We start from the raw sequence: 19386 nt of genomic DNA, 5'->3' as shown, positions 1-19386 counted from the left end.
AGACTGTAAGCTTGACCAGGGCAGTGACCATGTCTGTTGGTTTCCTGCAGTACCGTGAGCACCTGAAATAGTTGAGCAACTCAGTAAATAGCTCAAAGAATGAGTGACGGGGCGCTGAGCCCCAGCCCTGGGGGAACGTACAGACCGGGTGACTATGAAGCAAGGAACTACAGAGTCTGAGTAGGGAGAGAGATCAACTCCCAGTAGCACCCTTTCTTGGCGCTTCTAAAAAAGGTCACCCAGCTATCGATGGGAGGATGGGATTCACTCACCTCTAGCATCAAAGAATTCATCATCAGAGCTCTCCACTGAGTCGCTGAGGACGTTTTGAAGGTGCCAGGGGGCACCACCGCCCGGGGGAGGGCCACCTGCCAAAGAAAACACACCTGTTAGCCAAGCTTGTGACTGTGTCTTGGCATGAAGGAGGTAGATGCAGACGACCCTGGACCAAGGTTTGGTCAGCACTCTGCACATCCCTGCCCTCTTGACTTCAAGCGCCCTGCCCCTCACAGAGCCATCCCACTGCTGTGCTTTCATTTAAGCCCCAAACACCTCTCTGAAATGGCTTGGCGGGGCAGGAACAAGGGTGCTCATTTTGCACACACCCAAACCAAGACCAGAGGCAGTTAAGAGACATTGCCAAGGTGACACATGTATCAGGAAGCATCAAGTAAGTTTTGCTGTGTTAGTAAAAGATCTTAAAACAATAACAGGGTCTTCCCTGATGGTCCAGTGGTTAAGAATCCACCTTCCAGTGCAGGGGACTCAGGTTGGATCCCTGGTTGGGGAACTAAGATCCCACCTGCCGTGGGGCAGCTAAGCCCACGTGCGCGCTACAACTACTAAGCCCAGGAACCCGCATGCCACAACTAGAGAGAAGCCCTCGCGCTGCAGTGAAAGACCTAGCCAAAAAGAAATGGATGCGTAATTAAATATTAACACAATAATAGTTCATTTCTCACTCACACACAGGTAGGAAGGGGGCTCTGGCCACGGCAGTCACTCATAGCTGCCACCATACGATGCCAGCATCTCAAAAAGGGACTCCAAGGCTTTCAGAAGCAGGGGAGGAGAGCACAGAAAGTCATGCCCAGTCGTAAACACGTCTTCTCACATGCGACACGCTTCTGCGCAGGTGTCATTGGCCAAAGCAAGTCACGTGGCCATGGCCAGCTTCAAGAGGGTGCAGGAGAGGAGAAGCTGACATCCCGATGGGCAGAAGTGATGTCTGCTGCACACGTGTGCAAGTCAGGCTGGGACTGCAGCCTCCCCTGGGGAAAAAAGCCCCGAACTAAGAGAAAGGGGACCGGAGCTTGCGTTCTGCCCCGTCTCTGCTACTTACAACCTAGCAGCCGTTCCCACTGAATACTGCAGCCTCAGTTTCTCAGTCTATAAAATATCAACAACAATCAATCCCGAGCTGGAAGGATCAGAAATAATGCATGCTCAGCGCCAGTATCTCGGGAGGCTCAGTGATGATGCCTACTATTATTATTAATATCTGCAGAGGCCAGAACGTAGGCTGGGGGGTATTCCAGAGCAGACAGGAACAAGTGAATGCAGAGAATGTGGCCCCCTGGGGGCCCCAAACTCAGCCCCAACCCACCTCCTGCCCCGGGACCAGGGGAAGGAAGACCAGAGATACAGCTGGGTCAGGAGCCTCTCTCTCCCACCCCCCATTTTCAGAGCCTCTTTACTTGGCACTTTGGGACTCTCAGGAAAGCAGCTGGTATCTGGCACATTCAGGAAGCCCTCCGACGGCTCCCAAGACACGTGAAATACTGGAGATTGTGGATGAATTCCAGTCTAATTGGAAACACTAAAACCATAAAAGTGTTGGGAGAAAATTGACCTGGTAATTTTCCTGAGGAAGTAATCAGAGAAGTAGACAAAGATGGCAATACACAGTTGATCAACTCAGTGTTCCGGTGATACCCACCAACCGGAAGAAATCCCAGTGTCCACCCACAGAGGACCAGATGTATATTCACAGTTAGCAAGGGGATTCTTTGCAGTAGGTAGAAAAATAAAGTAGCTCCTTATGTATTACCATGGAAAGATACCCACGGAGTATGGTTAAGAGAAAAAAAAAATGCACATGGGTCCCAGAACCATGTTTCTTTTGATCTCATTTTTGAAAAATATACTCCTGCTTGCACACTGAGGATATGTACAGCATGTTAGTTAAGAACTCAGGGTCTGAGGTTGGAAGAGCCCCAGATTCAAGCTCAGGCCCTCACCTCTTAGATACTATATGATATCACCTGTCTGTGCCTCAGTTTCGCCAGCTATAAAGTGAGGCAAGTTCATACGTGCCCCCACGAGCTTGTTGGAAGAATGGAATAGGGATTACCTCTACAGAGCAAAATTTAGTAAGAAGAGGCAGGGAAAACTCCATGTTTCCATTGCACATATAACTTCATATGCCCATTAATTTCATAAATTCATCTTATCAGTGCTAAGACGTACATTTTTTCCACACTTCAACAGCTTTAAAACTGGGGTGTATCTTACTTGGTGGCATGTCCTAATTTTGTTGGCATTGTTTATTCTTTCTTGGGGTATAGAAAATAGTGATGCATCTTACAATTCACTGCATCGTAATTCAATGGAAAACAGTAAAACCACCCTGCACACAGGGTTTATCTTCCTCTGTTCAGCCCTGGCCATCTAGTACACATGGCTTCTTGCATCAGCAATGCCCCTACTTTGGTTCCCCCATCTGTGCAATAGGTAACCCGAAAGAGACTTTCCCCTGAAACTTTTCAACTCCGACTGATGCTTGAGGAGCTGATCTGGCACATAGTAGATGTAAATGAACCAGCACGAGGTGGGCATTCCCCCAGCCTTGGCTAGAACACACCTCATGACGCATTCCCCAGAAAAGCCGCTGCAGCCTCAGCTCACTGCACCCAGCTACCCTGCAGGGTGCTGACACTGTTTCCTGCCCTGAGCCCAGATCCCAGAACACAAACTGCTCCTGAAGGGAGAGGCCAGCACAGGTCAGCCCAGGGCCCCAGCCCTCCTGCCTGGCCCTCCTGCCCCACCCACCACAAACTCCCAAACACACACCCCACTTGAGCTTCATGGCTTGAAGCCAAGCAAAAAGCACGTTCTGAAACACAGAAAAGGCAGAGATCATCAGGAAAACCGACCTGGGAGTCACTTCTGGGTGTAAATCTGGGTCTTCCCCCACATTCCCAGTGGGGACGCTCTAAGCTTTTCGTTCTCACACAACAGTGTGGAGGGCATGACAGTCTGATCAGCAATTTCCTTCCTATGACCCTGGATTTATTGCAAGGGAGTTGGAAGAATCCAGAAACACCATAAGTGAGTATTTCTAACATGACTATGGGACCGTTTCCCAAATGTATATGGGGGAATTTCTGGCTAGAGAAATAAGACAAGAAAAAGAAATAAAAGGTATACATATGAGAAAGGAAAAATAAAACTGCTTTTATTCTCAGATGGCATGATTGTTTATCTAGAAAACAATAACTCTACAAAATCTACCAAAAAAAACCACCAAAAACCCTACTGGAACTAATTATTGAGGATAGTAAGATGACAGGATAGAAAATCAAAATACAAAAGTCAGTTGCACTCCTGTATGTCATAAATGAACAAATGGAATTTGAAATTTGAAAAATAATACCATTTACAATAGCACCAAAATACAATAAAATAAAGAAGTGCATAGGTATACATTAAATGTATGCGAAGATTTCTGTGGTTCAAAAAATATAATCATTTAAAATCCTTCCTGATTTTACATTTATTTTATGTTTTCTCAATCAACAGATATCAAGGATATAAAAACTATCAGACATATGATATGAATGTGCAAATATCCCTTGCTGTCCAAATCTATTCCATTTCTAAGAAAGCAAGAATCTGGACAGTCAGGACAGTCATATTAACCTCATCTATTTGGTCCTTGAGTTTTGTATGATGAGCAGCAAGAGTTTAATTAGTGGTGGGTTCATCTAAAGATATATCTGTGTCGATTTGTCTCCTGAATTTAAATAGCGAAGTTTCAACGAGAAGGGACTGGCTATGGTGGGTCTCATACCCGCACAGTATTCACTTCAGCCACGAACAAAGAAGGGCAGAAGCATTCCTGTCAACCTCCCCCTCCTAAAGAGAGCTTGTGTTAGGGCCTGAGGAAAAGAGGGGAGCTCTAGAATTTGTCCCTCCCTCGCCTCCCCCACCGCATCCATCCTTGGGGCTACCACCACCTTAGGCCATCACAACACCCACACCATGTGATGGGCTGGACTTGCTGGGAGTCCCAGTGGGGAGAGCCCGGCAGCGGGGAAGCCTGCAAGGAGCCTGGTTCAGCTCCATTTGAAGGACATGTTCTTCCAGCTAGAGATGGTCAGAAAGGGAGTGGGGCTTCGGGGGTGTCAAAGGGAGCTGCCCATCCTGCAAGGCACTGTATTAGGTGCTGGGGGACATTGAGGTGAATAAGAGGGACAGAGTGGGGCCCTCCCAAAGCGTAAGTCTACAGGGGGACAGAGGAGGCAGACCTAAAACAGGGAAGCAATAATCCTTTCAGCAGTGGCAAGTGCTAGGAAGAAAGGAAAACCGTCTCTTCCCACCTCCACTGTGCCCTTTCCCTCAAGTGTCTCTTACAGTGTCATCATAGCCTAGAGAACAGACAGGCATGAATGCGTGGATCCGTACATCCACCGAGGGATGATGACAAGGGCATTCGGCTCCAAAAGAACTCTGTCACCCAGTGAGTTATAAACACTGGACCAGTGCTGTTTCTCCTCCCACATGAACCCTTCACCTGAGTGTTGAATCTCCTTTGTGGTCAGTATCTACAGTTGATTTTCTCTTTAAAAGCATCTTTTATCTGGTTTAGTGCCATCCTCTTTGTTTTCAAAATACCTTCACTGGTTTTTAAATGCACACTCTAAGTTTGAACCTGCTACAGTCCTTCCGTCTTTGCAGACAGGCTGCTCAAAACAGCCTCTGGAAAGGTAGGTATTCAACACGTACGGGGATCTCAGTTAACTACCCTGGTGCAAAAAAGAACTTATAAGAACGGATCATGTGGGCTTCCCTGGTGGCTCGGTGGTGAAGAATCCACCTGCCAATGCAGGAGACACAGGTTCAATCCCTGGTCCGGGAAGATCCCACATTGCCATGGTACAGCTGAGCCCGTGTGCCGCAACTACTGAGTCTGTTCTCTGGAGCCCAGGAACTACAACTACTGAGCCCACGCGCCATAACTACTGAGCCCCTGGGGCCCCTAGAGCCCACACTCCGCAGCAAGAGAAGCCGCTGAAATGAGAAGGACACGCATCGCAGCTAGAGAGTAGCTCCCAATCTCCACAACTAGAGAAAAGCTCGAGCAGCAACAAAGACCCAGAGCAGCCAAATATAAAACAAATAAATAAAATTATTTAAAAAAAAAAAAAAAGGACAGATCATGTTAAGAAGCAGCCGTCACCTGGCTTATGGAGGAAGATGTTCCCTTCATCTCTTCCTCCAGCATGCAGGGTTTTTTTTTTTTTTTAGCAAATGGCAAAGGTCATATTTCAAAAAAGGAAAACACTGATATAGAGTCTTGGGAGGGCATGAGAGGAAGACTTCTGAAAATGTGGAGGGTCAGTGGAGACTTGAATGGTGAGAAAGAGCCAGACATCCTAAGCGCTGGTGTGTACATCCATGTGTATGCATGCACGTTCCTGGCACACACGCATGGCATGGACAGGCAGAGGATGAGAGTAAGAGCCTTCCTGGATGAAGGAACTGCAAAGGCAAAGTTACCCATAAGGGGCAGAAAGAAACCCACGTGGCCGGAGCCAGTGACAGAGGGAAACAGGTATAAGAAGAGGTGAGAGAGGAAATGGAGCCCAAGCAGGTAGGGCTGACCTGCCTGTCATAGATGGGAGCTCAGGACAGGTGGGTTTTAAGGTTCTCACTTCTATCCAGAGTCTATCACCTGCTTACTTCCAGAAGAGGGGACTCAGATGCCCAAGAGGTTCAGAAAATCTCCCAAGGGGTAGGGGGTCTCAGGTCAGGTCACTAAAGGCCACATATGGTCTTGAGAGTCAGAGAAGGTGGGTGCCTAGATCCCAGATCAGTGAGGGCAAAGGCCCAGAAGCACAACCTCCTTAAGGTAGGTCCCTGTCCTTCACCCCTCTGCATTCTGTGTCCAGTATAGGGTCCCAGGCGGAAGAGAACCAAGAGGTGTTTGTTAAACAAGCAAATGATCAAAAAATGATCTGCTGGCAGCTTCACAGGTATTATCTAAACTCATCCTAACCAAGTCCCATAGAGCAGGTGTTATGAATTCCCATCTTACAGTTCAGGAAATAAAGTTCAGAGGTGTGATGTCATTCAATTGAAGTCATAAAGCTCATAAGGGATGAGGCAAGATCCGAACCCAGGTCCATCTGACCCCAGGGCCTGTGCTCAGGACCACCAGACAGGGTGTGCTCTGCAGCAGAGCTCAGGGCAGGAGCCCAGGTCTCTTCCTCGCTTCTCTCCCCCAGGCTGCAGGGTCTCCAGGGCTCAGCCTACATCCTCCAACAGACTCTCCTTCTGTCCCACCTTCTCTATCACACTTATTCAAAACTCTAAATCAAGGGACTTCCCTGGCAGTCCAATGGTTCCAATGTAGGGGGTGTGGGTTCGATCCCTGGTCAGGGGACTAAGATCCCACAAGCCATCCAGCACAGACCAAAAAAAAACACTCTAAATCAGGGTAAAAGAGAAAAGGGAATACCCCAATCCTTCCCTGGCAATCCAGAGAAACAAACGATCCTTCACACCCCATGGTGCACTGGTTCCCCAGCAGAGCTCAAAGGAGTCGGGTGCAGGGGGAGAGGCTGTGGGCAGCCATTCCTGCTCCTCTCCTGATCCATCTGCCCGCCACCATCAGGCCCAGTGCAGTCTCCCTGACCTTGTCACAGGCTTGGGTCTCCCCAGCATGAGTGCAGCCAGCAGTCACCCACTTCCCCACCTTAGCCCTGGTTCCCATGGACACAGGAATTGGAAGATGGACAGACAGACAGGAGCCAACAGTGGGTGCTCTGCCCTCTACCGGGGACTCCAGGGCAGCTCCTGCCTGAAGGTCAGCGCTCCCCACCCCAGAAGGGAGACACCACCCTGCTCTTGGGAGCCCAGTCTGAGGGGAAAGAGAGTCCACAGCAAGGAAAGCCCTGGCCCAGTAAAGTGAGGGAGGCAGGAGGCATTGACCAACTCCTCCTGGGCCAGACCTTGAACCAGATGCTGCCTAGGAGGTATGAGCTCTGACAAAGCTGAATGGGCTCAATCCCTGGCCCCAGTGCCAGCCTTGGGGCCCAGCCTACGTGGCCCGGCTTAGGGCAAGGGACAAAGGAGGGGTGGGCGGCCTGGCCCCTGGGTGAAATACCACATCAACCTAGCCCGGAGAGGTGTAGACAGCACCTTCCAGAGGCAGGCAGCCTGGAGGCCTTCCTGGAGGACGAGGCAGAACTGAGCCTTAAAGGAAGTAGGGGCAGAGTTGGCTAGGCTGGGGAACAGAGGAGGGAGGAGAGACAGTGGTCAAAGCAATCTTTTAGGCCATTTCCAAGAGATGCTGGACCCAGAAATTTCTCCTCAACTGTAAGAGCGAGGGAGGGAACATGGGCGTCTGCTGTGACCGCCATGGCCCTGCAGGGGTTCAAGTGACAATATCCAGGCCTCCAGGGAGTCACAGCACCTCTGAGCTGGCCAAAGTGGGTGCCCGGCACTGAGCCTGCCGCCCGTGACCATGGTCACAGCTTCTGTGCCCAGTCCTGCCTGAGGACACATCTGAAACTGAGACCTGGCCAGCCTGCTGGATCCCGGCAATCTGTGCCTCGGAAGAAAAGGGCTCATTCAGGCAGGTCCCTTGTCTCCAGTCTGTCTCCTGTGTCCACATACACACACACGGGCACGAGAATGGCAGGTTCTACAAGCACAAGCATCTGGGTTTAACTGCTGATCATCAATGCTGCTAAATTATCAGGCTGCCCTGGACACAGACATGTAGAGAACATGCACGCATGCTCAGTCACTTCAGTCACGTCCAACTCTTTGTGCCCTGTGAACTGTAGCCTGCCAGACCCCTCTGTCCATGGGATTCTCCAGGCAAGACTACTGGAATAATTTGCCATGCCCTCCTCCACGGGATCTTCCTGGCCCAGGGATCAAACCTATATCTCCTGCAGGTCTTGCATTGCAGGCAGATTCTTTACTGCTGAGCCACCTGGGAAGCCAGGACATGTAGAGTCCAGAGCCCAGATGTGGCCCACACAGGCACACACACACACGCACACACACACACACACACACACAGATAGAGGCACACTTCACCGTTCCTCAGCTCTGACCTGAGGTCCCAGGGGTCCTTCTACACACTGGATGCAGTGAGAGATGCACACAATCTGGGAAAGGCTCCTACAGGCAGGCAGGGGTGCGAGGGGGGACTAGGAGGGGCAGGGAGTGGGAGGGAGGGATGTGACCCACCTCCTCTCTGCCCCTCCTCCCAGAGCCCTGCCTTCCTCGCCCCACACTGTCCCCTCTCTGCTCCCAGTAGTGAAAAGACAGGCTCTTCTGTCCATGGAATTTTCCAGGCAAGAATACTGGAGTGGGTTGCCATTTCCTTCTTCAGCAGATCTTCCCGACCCAGGGACTGAACCCGGGTCTCTTGCATTGCAGGCAGATTCTTTACCGTTAGAGCCACCAGGGAAGGGCTGGTTCATATCCCAGCTCTGGCACTTCTCAAGTGATCTTAATAAATGTCACTATAGCACGCTGTGCCTCAGTCTCCTCCTCTGTAAAATGGGGATCATAACAGTCTTCCCCTAGAGCTGCTAGAAGGATCACATGAATGAATATTTGAAAAAGGTTTGGCATAGTGCCTGGCACTCAGACAGTGCTATAAAAGGGTTTGTTAAATAAAATAAATAAATCATGATATCCGCGGGGCTTTCTTTGATCCTTTCACAGTGGACGCTCCCAAGGATGGGCCCCTCTCCTTCTCCTCCAGCCCCTGGAACGGGAGCCCCGAGGGCAGGGCAGGCACTGCTGGCCTCACCCAGAAGCTAGAACAGCCTGAGCCCTGACACTCTTGGGGCTACTTCTGGTGCATGGCTGGCCTCTCTCCTCTCTGCCAGTGCAGCTCCCTGGGGTTGTGTCTTGTCTGCCCCCATCCCCCAGATCTTGAGCTACCTAAAGCCAGGACCTACACTCTCTCCGAGCCCCACTGCCCATCATCAGTCTGGGTTCCAGTAACATGCCACTACTGGGAAGCACCCCCACTCCACCATGCCATGTTCTTTCCCTCCAAGACTTTGCTGCTGAAGCCCCTGGTACCTGAAATACCCTCCATCCCCAGCCCCCAGCCCCCAGCTGAAAGCCTTCCTTGACCCCCACGCTGGTCTGGGCACCTGCCTCTTCTTTGTCTCGTAACATCCTCTACCTGTGCCCATCAGAGCGCCTGTCTGTAGACTAGGTCCAGGCCTGCCTGCTACACTGGGCTGTGGGTTCCTCCAGGAAAACACTCAGTAGGTATCCTCCCCAGGCCTGTAGCCTCTCCTAGCCCAGGACCAGAGAAAGTTCTTGTTATGCTCAGCATGGCCCAGCACCAGGTAGATCTCAGGAGAGCCCTCTCTCAGGAAAGTACCCCATAGGGAATGTCCTCAGGCCCCTCTCTGGGTCAGGATGAGCCTGACAAGATCAATCAGGGCCAAACAGCCCATGCTCAGCCTTCAAGGGGCTATGGGGCCACCCAGGGAGAAACAAGAGGCCAGGAGAAGCTGCTTCCAGAAAAAGGCATTATTGAAGGAAACCAGTGCTGGTTGGGGGTTGGTTGCTATAGAAACAGGTCCTAACTATCTCCCAAACTGCTGTATGCACCACTGATGAGCTCGTGTGCTGGGCTATTTCAGGGGACATGCCAGGCACCCCAGAAGTGCCTGCATGCTGGGGTTCCCAGCACCTGAAGCCCAGATCCTGCAGGATCTGGAAGGAATACAGTCTCCAGGGCACCCAGGTAGCTCCATCAGTCCAGGGGTGGACTCAAGGATTGAGGCTGAGACTCCAGGCTGCAGAATTTTCCTCAGACTAACCACGGCCCACCCCTGACCTCAACCATAGCCTAACCTCAAGCTGCCCATAGATCAAGTCACAACCCCAATCACAGAATAACTGGGACCCCATCTCAAACAGGCCATGAAGCTGACCACAGGCCATGCCACAAACTAAGCCTTGACCCAACCACACATTCAGCAACGACTCAAAAAAAAAAAAAAAAAGCAATGCCTCCAGCCACCGACTGCGGCCTGACCCTGGCCATAAACAGCACTGGGCACCATCAAGGGGCTGTAGCATATAACTTCAAGGCTATTTTTGCAGCTAACACTAAATTCTGTGCAGCATTTTCCACCACTGCCAGGGGTTTGCAGGCACTTCCTACGGTCCCCAGGACAGCCCAGTGAGGTCAGTTCAGAGGAGCTCTGCTCCTGTTTGTGACGACAAAGGGAGAAGCTCAGATGGGGTCACACTCCCTGCCCAGGGGTGTCGGTGGGGAGGTTGGCAGGCCTGAGGGTGGGTTGACAACCCCAGTCTCCCAAGCAGGACACAGTTGGCCCAACTAGTTGCTCTGGGGGGGAAAAAATGTGGTTTTTGAAGACCTGCTGGTGTCTCATAAATATGCCACTTAAATACCCATTAATTACTTTATTTAGGAGATAATTAGTGATTAATAGCTTTGGCTATCTATTGTACTTTCGTTTTGCTCTGCCAATTCGGCTCCCAACAGTTTTGAGTTATTTGGAACAATTCTTTCCAGCCCCAGATGTCCCTGCTCCGTCCCACCAGACTCTTGCTCCATACGGGAGAGGCTTTCTCCTGCCTCTAACGGGAGCTCCCAATGCACCTGCCAGTTCACCACTGATGGCTCTGCCACCTGCAGGCTCCTCAGAAGGGTGGGGGAGGGGGAGGGGAGCCCCAAAAACCAGGACAGAGGGGCCCCTTCCAATCACCCCAGGACCCACAGTGCAGACCAGGGAACAGAGACCAGGAGGGACCCAGGCATCCAACCAGGGCGTGGGGAGGCCAGATTGGGGGGATGGAGGTTGTCATAGACTCAACAAAGGATGCTGGGGGCTCTTTTAAAGCACTCTCCCCACCTCAGTGAGCTGCCCAGCTTGCCGGTAAGGTCACCAAAGGCTGCCATCAGTTTGAATGGGGCAGCAGCAGGGGAGTGGCCCCCACAAGCCAAGGCCGAGGTGACTCCACGGGAGCCTTGGTGACCCTGCTACCCTGGGTCAACTATAGCACAGGGAGGGGGCCCAAGGTGGCCTTGGCCCCACTAGGCTTTGCCTCTGGTGCCAAATCACAGCACCAGGGAATTGCCAGCCGGGACCCCGCAGGTGGGGCTGTGGAATGCTCTCCACACCGCTCCAGTTTACACTGAACAAGAAGGAAACAAAACGGCAGCAAGGGATAAACACCACCCCCCCCCCACTGGGCAGTAATGGGAAGGCTGAAAATAGCTCTTTTTACCACAAGGGATGATTCCAGAGTCGGTCAGCTGAGACCAGCTTCACGGGAGGTGGGAAGTCGGGGGATGAGAAGGGAATGGGAGGCCAAAAGGAGCTCTGATCCAGACAGCAGTGAGCTGAACCACTCGGGAGCCATCCAGGGAAGGTCAGAGGTGTCTGAGGGACGGATGGGTGGCCACAGCCACTCCAAACCCCCTGAAGACAGCCTCACAAAAGAGCTGCAGCCCCTGGAGCCCGAGCCCAGAGCCTGCACACCTAGATGCATCCCCGAGGAGGTCAGGAGCGCAGGAGTGACGTGCTCTGCAAACACTGAGCCAAGCAAACACAGCATCAGCGGCAGACAGCTCGGAAGAGGCCTCTGGATCCACTAGAACTCGGTGCCCCTCCCAGACACAAAGCCCGACGTGTTTCTATTTTTGCTTTCAACCCTTGTTTGGCATCCCCGGCTAACAGACGGCCACTTCCCTCCCTCCGGAATAACAGGTCATCTGGGAAGGAGGAACACCTCCTCCCTGGCCTCCCCAGCCCTAGGTCTGCAAATTAACAGGCCGACCATCCAAAAGGAAGACAAGACTCCAGACAAGCACACACACCATGCCCCTGCCAGGACACCTGGGGAGAAGAGCTTAGTGCCCCTGAACTCTGGTTTCCAGAGACAGACTCATTAGCACCTGCCCCCACTTCTCCCACCAGCCCCCAGCCTGGGCAGCCCCACAGCCACAAAACCTTCCCTGAAGGTCCTGAATTCACCCCACGGACAGGTCACAGCCAAGCCCCTGTAGCCCCTCCCCGAGTCTCCAACGGAGCCCTGATGTGGCCATGCCTGCTTTCGGCCTGGCCCCAACTTGAGCCGTGGTCCCACCCACAACTGAACCTCATAAAATGCCACCCTGGAGAGAGCCTGGAGGAGGCAGGGTGGAGGCTCCACTGCAGGCACCCAGTTCCCACCCCAAAGCCTCTGACAGGCAGGGGGCACCCCACACGTGTACCCCCATGGGGGCTGGTGGCCACACAGCTGTGCAGGCCTCCGCAGGCAGGCAGACATGGGGCCCTGGAGGTGGCATTTACCTCCTGCGTGACTCACTAAGGCGCCCATTCGTTTGCAAAAGGGGTGCCGGGTAGCATTTTCCTTCTCTTCAGAAAACAAGAATTTTAAAAGAAGGAGTATAAAGAGGTTTGAGGGAGTGGGTGGGGAGCTCAGATCCTATTTGATTTCCAAACTCATTTGTTATGCATTCTCTCCTCCCCACTCCCACCCCCAGCCCTTTCCCTGGGGGCCCTGGCCACCCTCTTCCACAAAGCTCCTGGCTGCAGATGTGGTGGTAGGCCGGGGTCCTGGGACCCCCAGGAGGCAGGTGCTCTCCAAATGCCTATCCTCAGCTCCCCATCTGTCCTCCCATCCCCACCAGCCTCTGGGAGGGTCCCCATGAGGAGGGAGATGGGAGGAGGTGAGGGCCGAAATGCACAGTGAAGCAATGGGGAGACAGGCTGAGGAAGAAGAGAACAGTGTTTCAACTAGAGCAAACTCAGAGCTGTCCTGTCCTCCCAGCTCTTTCCTTCTCGTCCCCCTTTTACAGGCGAGAAAACTGAGGCCCAGAGGGGCAGTTCAAGAGCAACCAGTGACAGAGCCAGGTCTGTTCTTTGTTACACAGTCAAATTCCCAGGAATGCTGAATCCAAGAGAAGGAGAGACCTGAGTTCTAATTCCAGCTCTGCCTCTAACTTCATGTGTGACCCTGGAATCAGATACTTAACCATTCTGGGCCTCAGTTTTATCATCCATGAAATGGGAATGACATCAGCCCTACTTCAAAGAGACGCTGGCATGTTGCTGGATAGGAAAGCATGTTGACTACTACCCAAAATGAGCCAGATTGTTCCTGGAATGCTAGTCACTGACCCTCTCCCAAGCCTGGAATCCCAGGGAATTTCTAGGAGGCACCTAGATCAAAAAGAAGCCCCCAGTCCTCAAGTCCTCACTGATCTTGGGAGTTCATACCCTCTATTCTTGAAGACACCAGAGCTCAGAGTAAAACCTTTTGCCTTTCTGGCCTTGGTCTCCCACCTGCATTATTAACCGGTAGGACCGGAAGATCTCCAAGACTCTTCTATCCATGAACTATTGCAGTCCACTAAGACATATATGAGAAAGCATCACACATTCTGGCCAGTCTGACACAGACAGGGCCCCAGAGAAGGGGGTCTAGCCATGTCCTCAGACTCTGTGTACCACCACTGGACTCCCAAACACCAGCCAAGACCGCCACCAGGGTTTACAGGCCCAGGACCACGTGCTCATTGTGGGACTCTGTTTCACGAACCGTGCTGTGTTGACTCACTACCCCAAACCTCACCACAGGCAGGGCTAAGAGGCACCAAAGGGCCTCAGGCTGAAGCCTGCTGGGGCCTGCCAGGTTGACTGCTATGACAGGTAACTCCCAGAGGAACCAGAGACAGGCCCAACCTCCAGCACTTCTATGACTGCACAGAAGGCCGCTAAGGCTTCCTGGAGGCAGAGCTTTAGAAGGGCTTTGAGTTGGGGCACTGGTGTCTGATTTGGCCCTAGCCATCTCCTTAGGGGCTTTCCAGGTGGCCTTAGTGGTAAAGAACCCACCTGCCAAAGCAGGAGACGTAAGAGAAATGGGATCGATCCCTGGGTCTGGAAGATCCCCTGGAGTAGAAAATGGCACCCCACTCCAGTATTCTTGCCTGGAGAATCGCACAGACAGTGGAGCCTGGAGGGCTACAGTCCATGGGGTCACAGAGAGCCGGACATGACTGAAGCAACTGAGCATGTGCACACGGCTCCCTAGGAACCTGCAAAGGTGCATTTGCCATCTCCACGCAGAATCATGAGGCCCTTCAGCAGATACACAGTAAAGCCATCCTGGTACCCCAGGCTCGGGGGTTTCTGAGTCGTGCCTCAAATCTCCTGGCTCTTCCCCAAAGTCCTGAGAATCTCAGAGCTCGTCCCTTTCCCAAGTTCTGAAACATTCTGTCCTCTGAGGGATCCGGCCACTTCCCTCACCCCCATCCCCCCACCATACACACCACCCGGGGACCACAAAGCGGAGGCCCAGGAGGAGGTCTGACTTTGGGATGGTGAGAGGGCAGCTGACACAGCAGAATCGGGTTCAAACCAAATCCCTGAGACACAGGTTCTGGGCCCAATTCTGCCACCACCTTTTTCCACTGGGCCCCCCTCCCCAGGCCTCAGTGTCAGCTCCTGGCAAATGCTTTGAACATGAGTTTCTGAAGGCGTGCCCCCAGCTCTGCTCCTAAAGGATCAGTATTTTACTGACTCAAATTACTGGGTTTGATACACTCCAGCCTGCTGGCTCCTCCCCAACACCTGGGAGCAAATAAACTGGTTCCTCCAGCCTGGAAGAAGGCCCAGCCCTATAGCCCCCGCCCAGCCTCTCCAGGCGGCGGCGCTGGCCCAGCCAGAGAGGTTCCAAAACCGTCCTGGCTGCTGCCTCGGCTCCTGCCCGGCGGGGCCTTCCACTTGTCCTGCCCCCGGGGTTGACCCGCCTGCCAACCTGCTGAGGCCAGAGGGGCGTAGGGAGGAAGAGGGGCCCGGTAGCTGGCAGGAAGCAGCGCAAACCCTTCCCTACTGAGCCCTGCCTGGCTGGCCTCTCTCTCTGCCCTCCCAGGAGGGATCTGTCAAAACACCCAAACCTTACGCGTCCCTCCCATCTTCCATATTCTCCAGAGTTTCTCGAAGCCCTCTGCACCCCTCCAGGAACCTTCTCCACAGCCAGCCAACTTTCTCCACCCTTTGGCACCTCCTCCCCACCCACCCCCTTTATACCCTCTACAAGCACATTTTTCCCATTCCCAAGACTAGGAGGTCTTACCTGCACCTTGCCACCTTTCTGTCCAAATTCTGCCAGCCTTTAAAGGCCCAGCTTCTAGAGGAATTCAGCCTTCACTGTTTCAAGCCCCCATTGGCCTCCTCCCTGTCTACAACACACTTGAGGCCTGATAGCCAGATAGCTCTGTATTGTAAGAGGTCATTTCCCAGACCCTTACCACTCTCCCACTCTCCTCCCTACTACAGACTTTCATCCCATAGGTAGCATCTCTCCTCCTTTGTCCAGTAGATCAAGCGTTCCCTCAAGCCAAGACCAAGGGCTCTTCTTGCCTAGCCTTTTCTCTCAAGACTGGACACACTATAACCATCCTGGTCTGTGTGACTAAAACCTTCCCATTTGGGATCCACCCTCTGCCATTTATCCAATCCTTTCTAAGACTTGATTACATTTTCTCTTGTACCTGGGTTCTCCTGGCAACATGGAAGCTCCTTTCACTGCCTCCCTTCAGCTCCTGTGTGACTCTGTTGACACAGCCATGGCTGGTTGCTTAGGGTGTGCACTGCACAAGTCTGGGCTGCTCTCAAAGGACTACAGTGTTGGTGACCTTGCAGTCAGGCACCAGGGCAGCTCTGAGGCCCAAACCTCTATCTCTAGTCAATGGCCTTCTTGGCCAGATTTAGATAGAACACCTCATAGGCCACAGAGCAGACTCTCTCATTCACAGGCCAGATTCTCACAGCCTTCACCCTTCCTCAGTTCTAATGTCACCCCCAGGATGAAGTTCTGATCATTTCTGACTGTCAGTCTGTCCATCCACAGTAGATGGTCCTGAATAGCCACCCCTGTCTGTGTTACATCCCCTCCTTGGGTCTCAGTTTCTCTAGCTGTAAAGAGAAGGACCTGGGCTCCTGTCTCCGAGGACTCCCTCTCTTGTAAAGTTCACCAGTCCATCCTCACAGACTTCAATCTCCATGCACACATTACCACCTGCTGTCTTCAAGTCAGCAAGCTTAGAAGGCTTAGGAAGAGAAGGGAGTTTTACAAAATGCAAAGGAGCCTGGAAGAACTCAGAAGAGGAGAAGTAATCCGATCTTGGTAGGGTTGATCCCAAAGGCTCCTTGGGGTGGCAACTGAGCGTGGGAGGGAGGAGCTTGGGCTGTTGGACCCACGGAGGAGAAGCGGGGTCTGTGCTGCCCTGAGGGAAAGGGCCGAGCATGAAATTGCAGCAGGAAAGACAAGATGTTAGAATAGCATCAGGCACCGATGCTCAGGGCAGAGCAGTTCTTCACCTGTCACAGGAACAAATTCCCATGGACTCTCGGTCTAGAGACCAAACAACTCACAGACCGAAGTGGAAGGGCTGGAACCTCTGAGGGTAGCAATGGAGAAAATCCATCGTTAGAAGTCCTTACAGTCTGGCCCGACATCCAGGCTCTGCGTAGACCCTCTGGGCCACCTGGATGGAGCTATTTCTTTGAGTTTCTGTTTGCAGATGTTTTCAAAAGGGAAGAGTAACACTTCCTGCCTGCCGGGATGGTGGTGCACATTGCCTAGTGCCTAGTAAAAGCAGCAATTGTTAACTGCTGCTGTGTTGATGGTGCTCGGGTAGATGATGTGTGCAAGGGGTGTGCATGAACTTGCACACGTGTGCACACGGGGAGCGAGGACAGTGGGGGGGACACACACCTGCCATGTGCTCTTGTGTGAGGAATGGGGGTGGGCAAGGACCCAGGGAGACCGCCTTTTCCAGCTCCATGGGTGTCATCTCCTGGAGCCTCCCTTTGGAGAGGAAAAGGGAGGGAAGTGAGAAAGGGAGTGTTCAGATGTGTTCCTCACTGGCTGTGTCGCACACAACCAGCCCCACCCCAACAGGACTCCAGGGGACAGAATAGGAGTGTATTCTCAGGCACCCAAAGCACACACCCAGCATATGTATAGGAGCATCAGGACCCGGCCCAGGATCAGGGCAGCATCCGAGGGGCGGCAGTGGATTTACACACACAGCCCAGCAGAATCCACTCCAAGTGTGTGCAGAAGTGAACTCACACTCATTCCATCATTGCCACCACTGATGGAGAGAGGGTGGGGTTCGTGCCAAACCATTGCTGAGTCCGAGGGGGTGCCATGGCACCTGCCAACGTCACAGGCTGGGTGTGAGTTCATGGGAGATTTACACATGCCAGCCTCGAAAGCCGGCCCTGCCGTGACCAGGCTTGCTGCCACCCTCGTTGCAGCGACCTCCCAAGTCACCCTCGGGCCCAGAAAGTGCGAACAGGAGCAGCGTCCGGTCCACCTCCTCATCCCAGTGCCCAGCTCTGGGCCTGGCACAAAGCAGATGTTGGTGAATGAACGTCTGGCTGAATGAATGAACAAATGACTAACGCCCACTCCCTCACACCCCGGACTACACGGCCTGGGTCTGGGGGAGGGCAGAGCCCTGGGGACCGCAGAAGAGCACCCCCCCTTTCAGACCTCGGCCCCTGAGGCGCTGCTTCCCAGGGTCCGGGAGGGGGAGGGGGCGGGACTGCTCACAAGCCGGTGCAGAGCGGAGCACCCCTCCTTCCCCAGAAGAAATCTGGGTCTCCTGCCTGAGCTGGGGGCGGGGGGGGGGGTGGTTGTCGCGCCCTGGATAGCGAGAGCGGCAGGACAAGGGGGCGCGTCCTGGTTGGCGCTGGGGTTGGGCGAGGGGCGTGGGATAGAGCTGCAGCCGCGGGACCTCGCCTTCGTTCCCCGCGCCCGGGTCTGCCCAGGGTCTCGGGAAGGTGGCGATCGTTCCCCTCCGCCGGGCCGGGCAGGGGCGCCGCGGACCTAGCCCTTTCCAGAGGGGCGGTGGCGAGGGGACGCGGTGTCCCACGAGGTGACCGGGGGCGCAGGAAGGACGCGGGGCGCGCGGAGCCCCCTCTCCACGCTCCCAGGGGGCCGGCCGCGCCGCCGCCCGCTCGGCCCGCCTAGAACCTCCGCCCACCTGCGCCGGGGGCTCACCTGAACAGGCAGCCCCCCCACCTCAAGCCGCGCGAGTCCCTCCCCCAGCCGGCGGCCCGGCCCTCCCGGCGCCCGCCCTCACCTGCACGGCCCGCCTTGGCCATGGCCCGGGCGGCGGGCTCCGGCGGCGCTGCGCGCGCTCCTCGCGGCTCCCAGCCCGGTCCCGGCCGCCCAGCCGCCTCCGGCCGCGAGCGGACTCCGAGCGCCGCGCCCCGCGCCCCCGCCCCGCTCGCCGCGGCCGCCGCCACCGCAGCCGCCGCCGCCTCGCCGCTCCCTCCCGCTCCCTTAAAGGCGCCGAGCGGCGGCCGCGCCGGCCCCCCCGCGCTGCCGGGGAGGGACTGACGGAGGAAGGCGCCCAACGCCGCCCCCGCGGGCCCGCACCCCCGCCCGGGGCCGCGGCCGCCGCTCCAACACGCTCCGCTCCGAGTCCCGGACGGGCGCGGAGACGCGGAGACACTGCGGTCCGGGCGGAGATGGGCACGCGGACCGGGAGTCGTGGGCGAGAGCCACGGAGACTGGGCGCTAGAGACACCTCTGCGGCCGAAACACCGACGGGAGAGGGGGAGAGAAATTTGGAGCAGACTCGAGCCCCTGGCACCTGGAGAGTGACAGAGAACAGAGAGGAGAGACAGAAAGGAAGAAAGGACCTGGGGAGGTTCCCGGGAAGCCAAGAGGGAGGTGGCTCCAGGGATAGGAGACGAGATGGACTCTCCATCAGCCCCCACTCCATGGAATCGTTTTCTAGGATCCAGAAACTGGGTGTAAACTAGCCTCAGAGGGGAAGGGATTTCTGTGCCCTTAGCTCTAAAGGAAAGTGTAAAAACACATGCAGAGCCCCCCTGGGATTCCAGGCTGGAGCAGTTTGGGGAGGCCAGGAGCCTAGCGGTGAGCAATAGTCCCCCTTCGCTTCCCAAACCTGGGGGGCAGACATCCTGGTAAACAGGCCCAGCAGAGGTTGGGGAGGTTGGTGTTGTAGCTTCTGCCTGGTGGTGGCCAGGGATTCACGGTCCAGCCCTAAAAGGGGATGAGAGAAGCCCAGTTGTCTCGGTGGCACTTGGGGGA

The 19386-nt window shown here is 54.3% G+C and overlaps 1 protein-coding gene across 2 annotated transcripts in view; it reads right to left on the bottom strand.

Moving 5' to 3' along the window:
- The window catches only part of PITPNM3 (PITPNM family member 3), a 97167-nt gene extending 78593 nt beyond the window's left edge, over positions 1–18574 (bottom strand). For both annotated transcript variants that reach the window (XM_061390793.1, XM_061390794.1), the window contains exons 1-2: positions 18407–18574; positions 273–368 (exon numbers count right to left, since the gene is read on the bottom strand). In XM_061390793.1, the coding sequence (XP_061246777.1) occupies positions 273–368; positions 18407–18428 (118 nt within the window). In that variant the 5' untranslated portion in view covers positions 18429–18574. The remainder of the gene's footprint in view (positions 1–272; positions 369–18406) is intronic.
- Positions 18575–19386: the final 812 nt, after the last annotated feature.

Source organism: Bos javanicus, chromosome 19 (assembly GCF_032452875.1).
Source record: "Bos javanicus breed banteng chromosome 19, ARS-OSU_banteng_1.0, whole genome shotgun sequence".
Lineage (NCBI taxonomy): Eukaryota > Metazoa > Chordata > Mammalia > Artiodactyla > Bovidae > Bos > Bos javanicus.
This window is presented reverse-complemented; position numbering and strand designations above follow the sequence as displayed.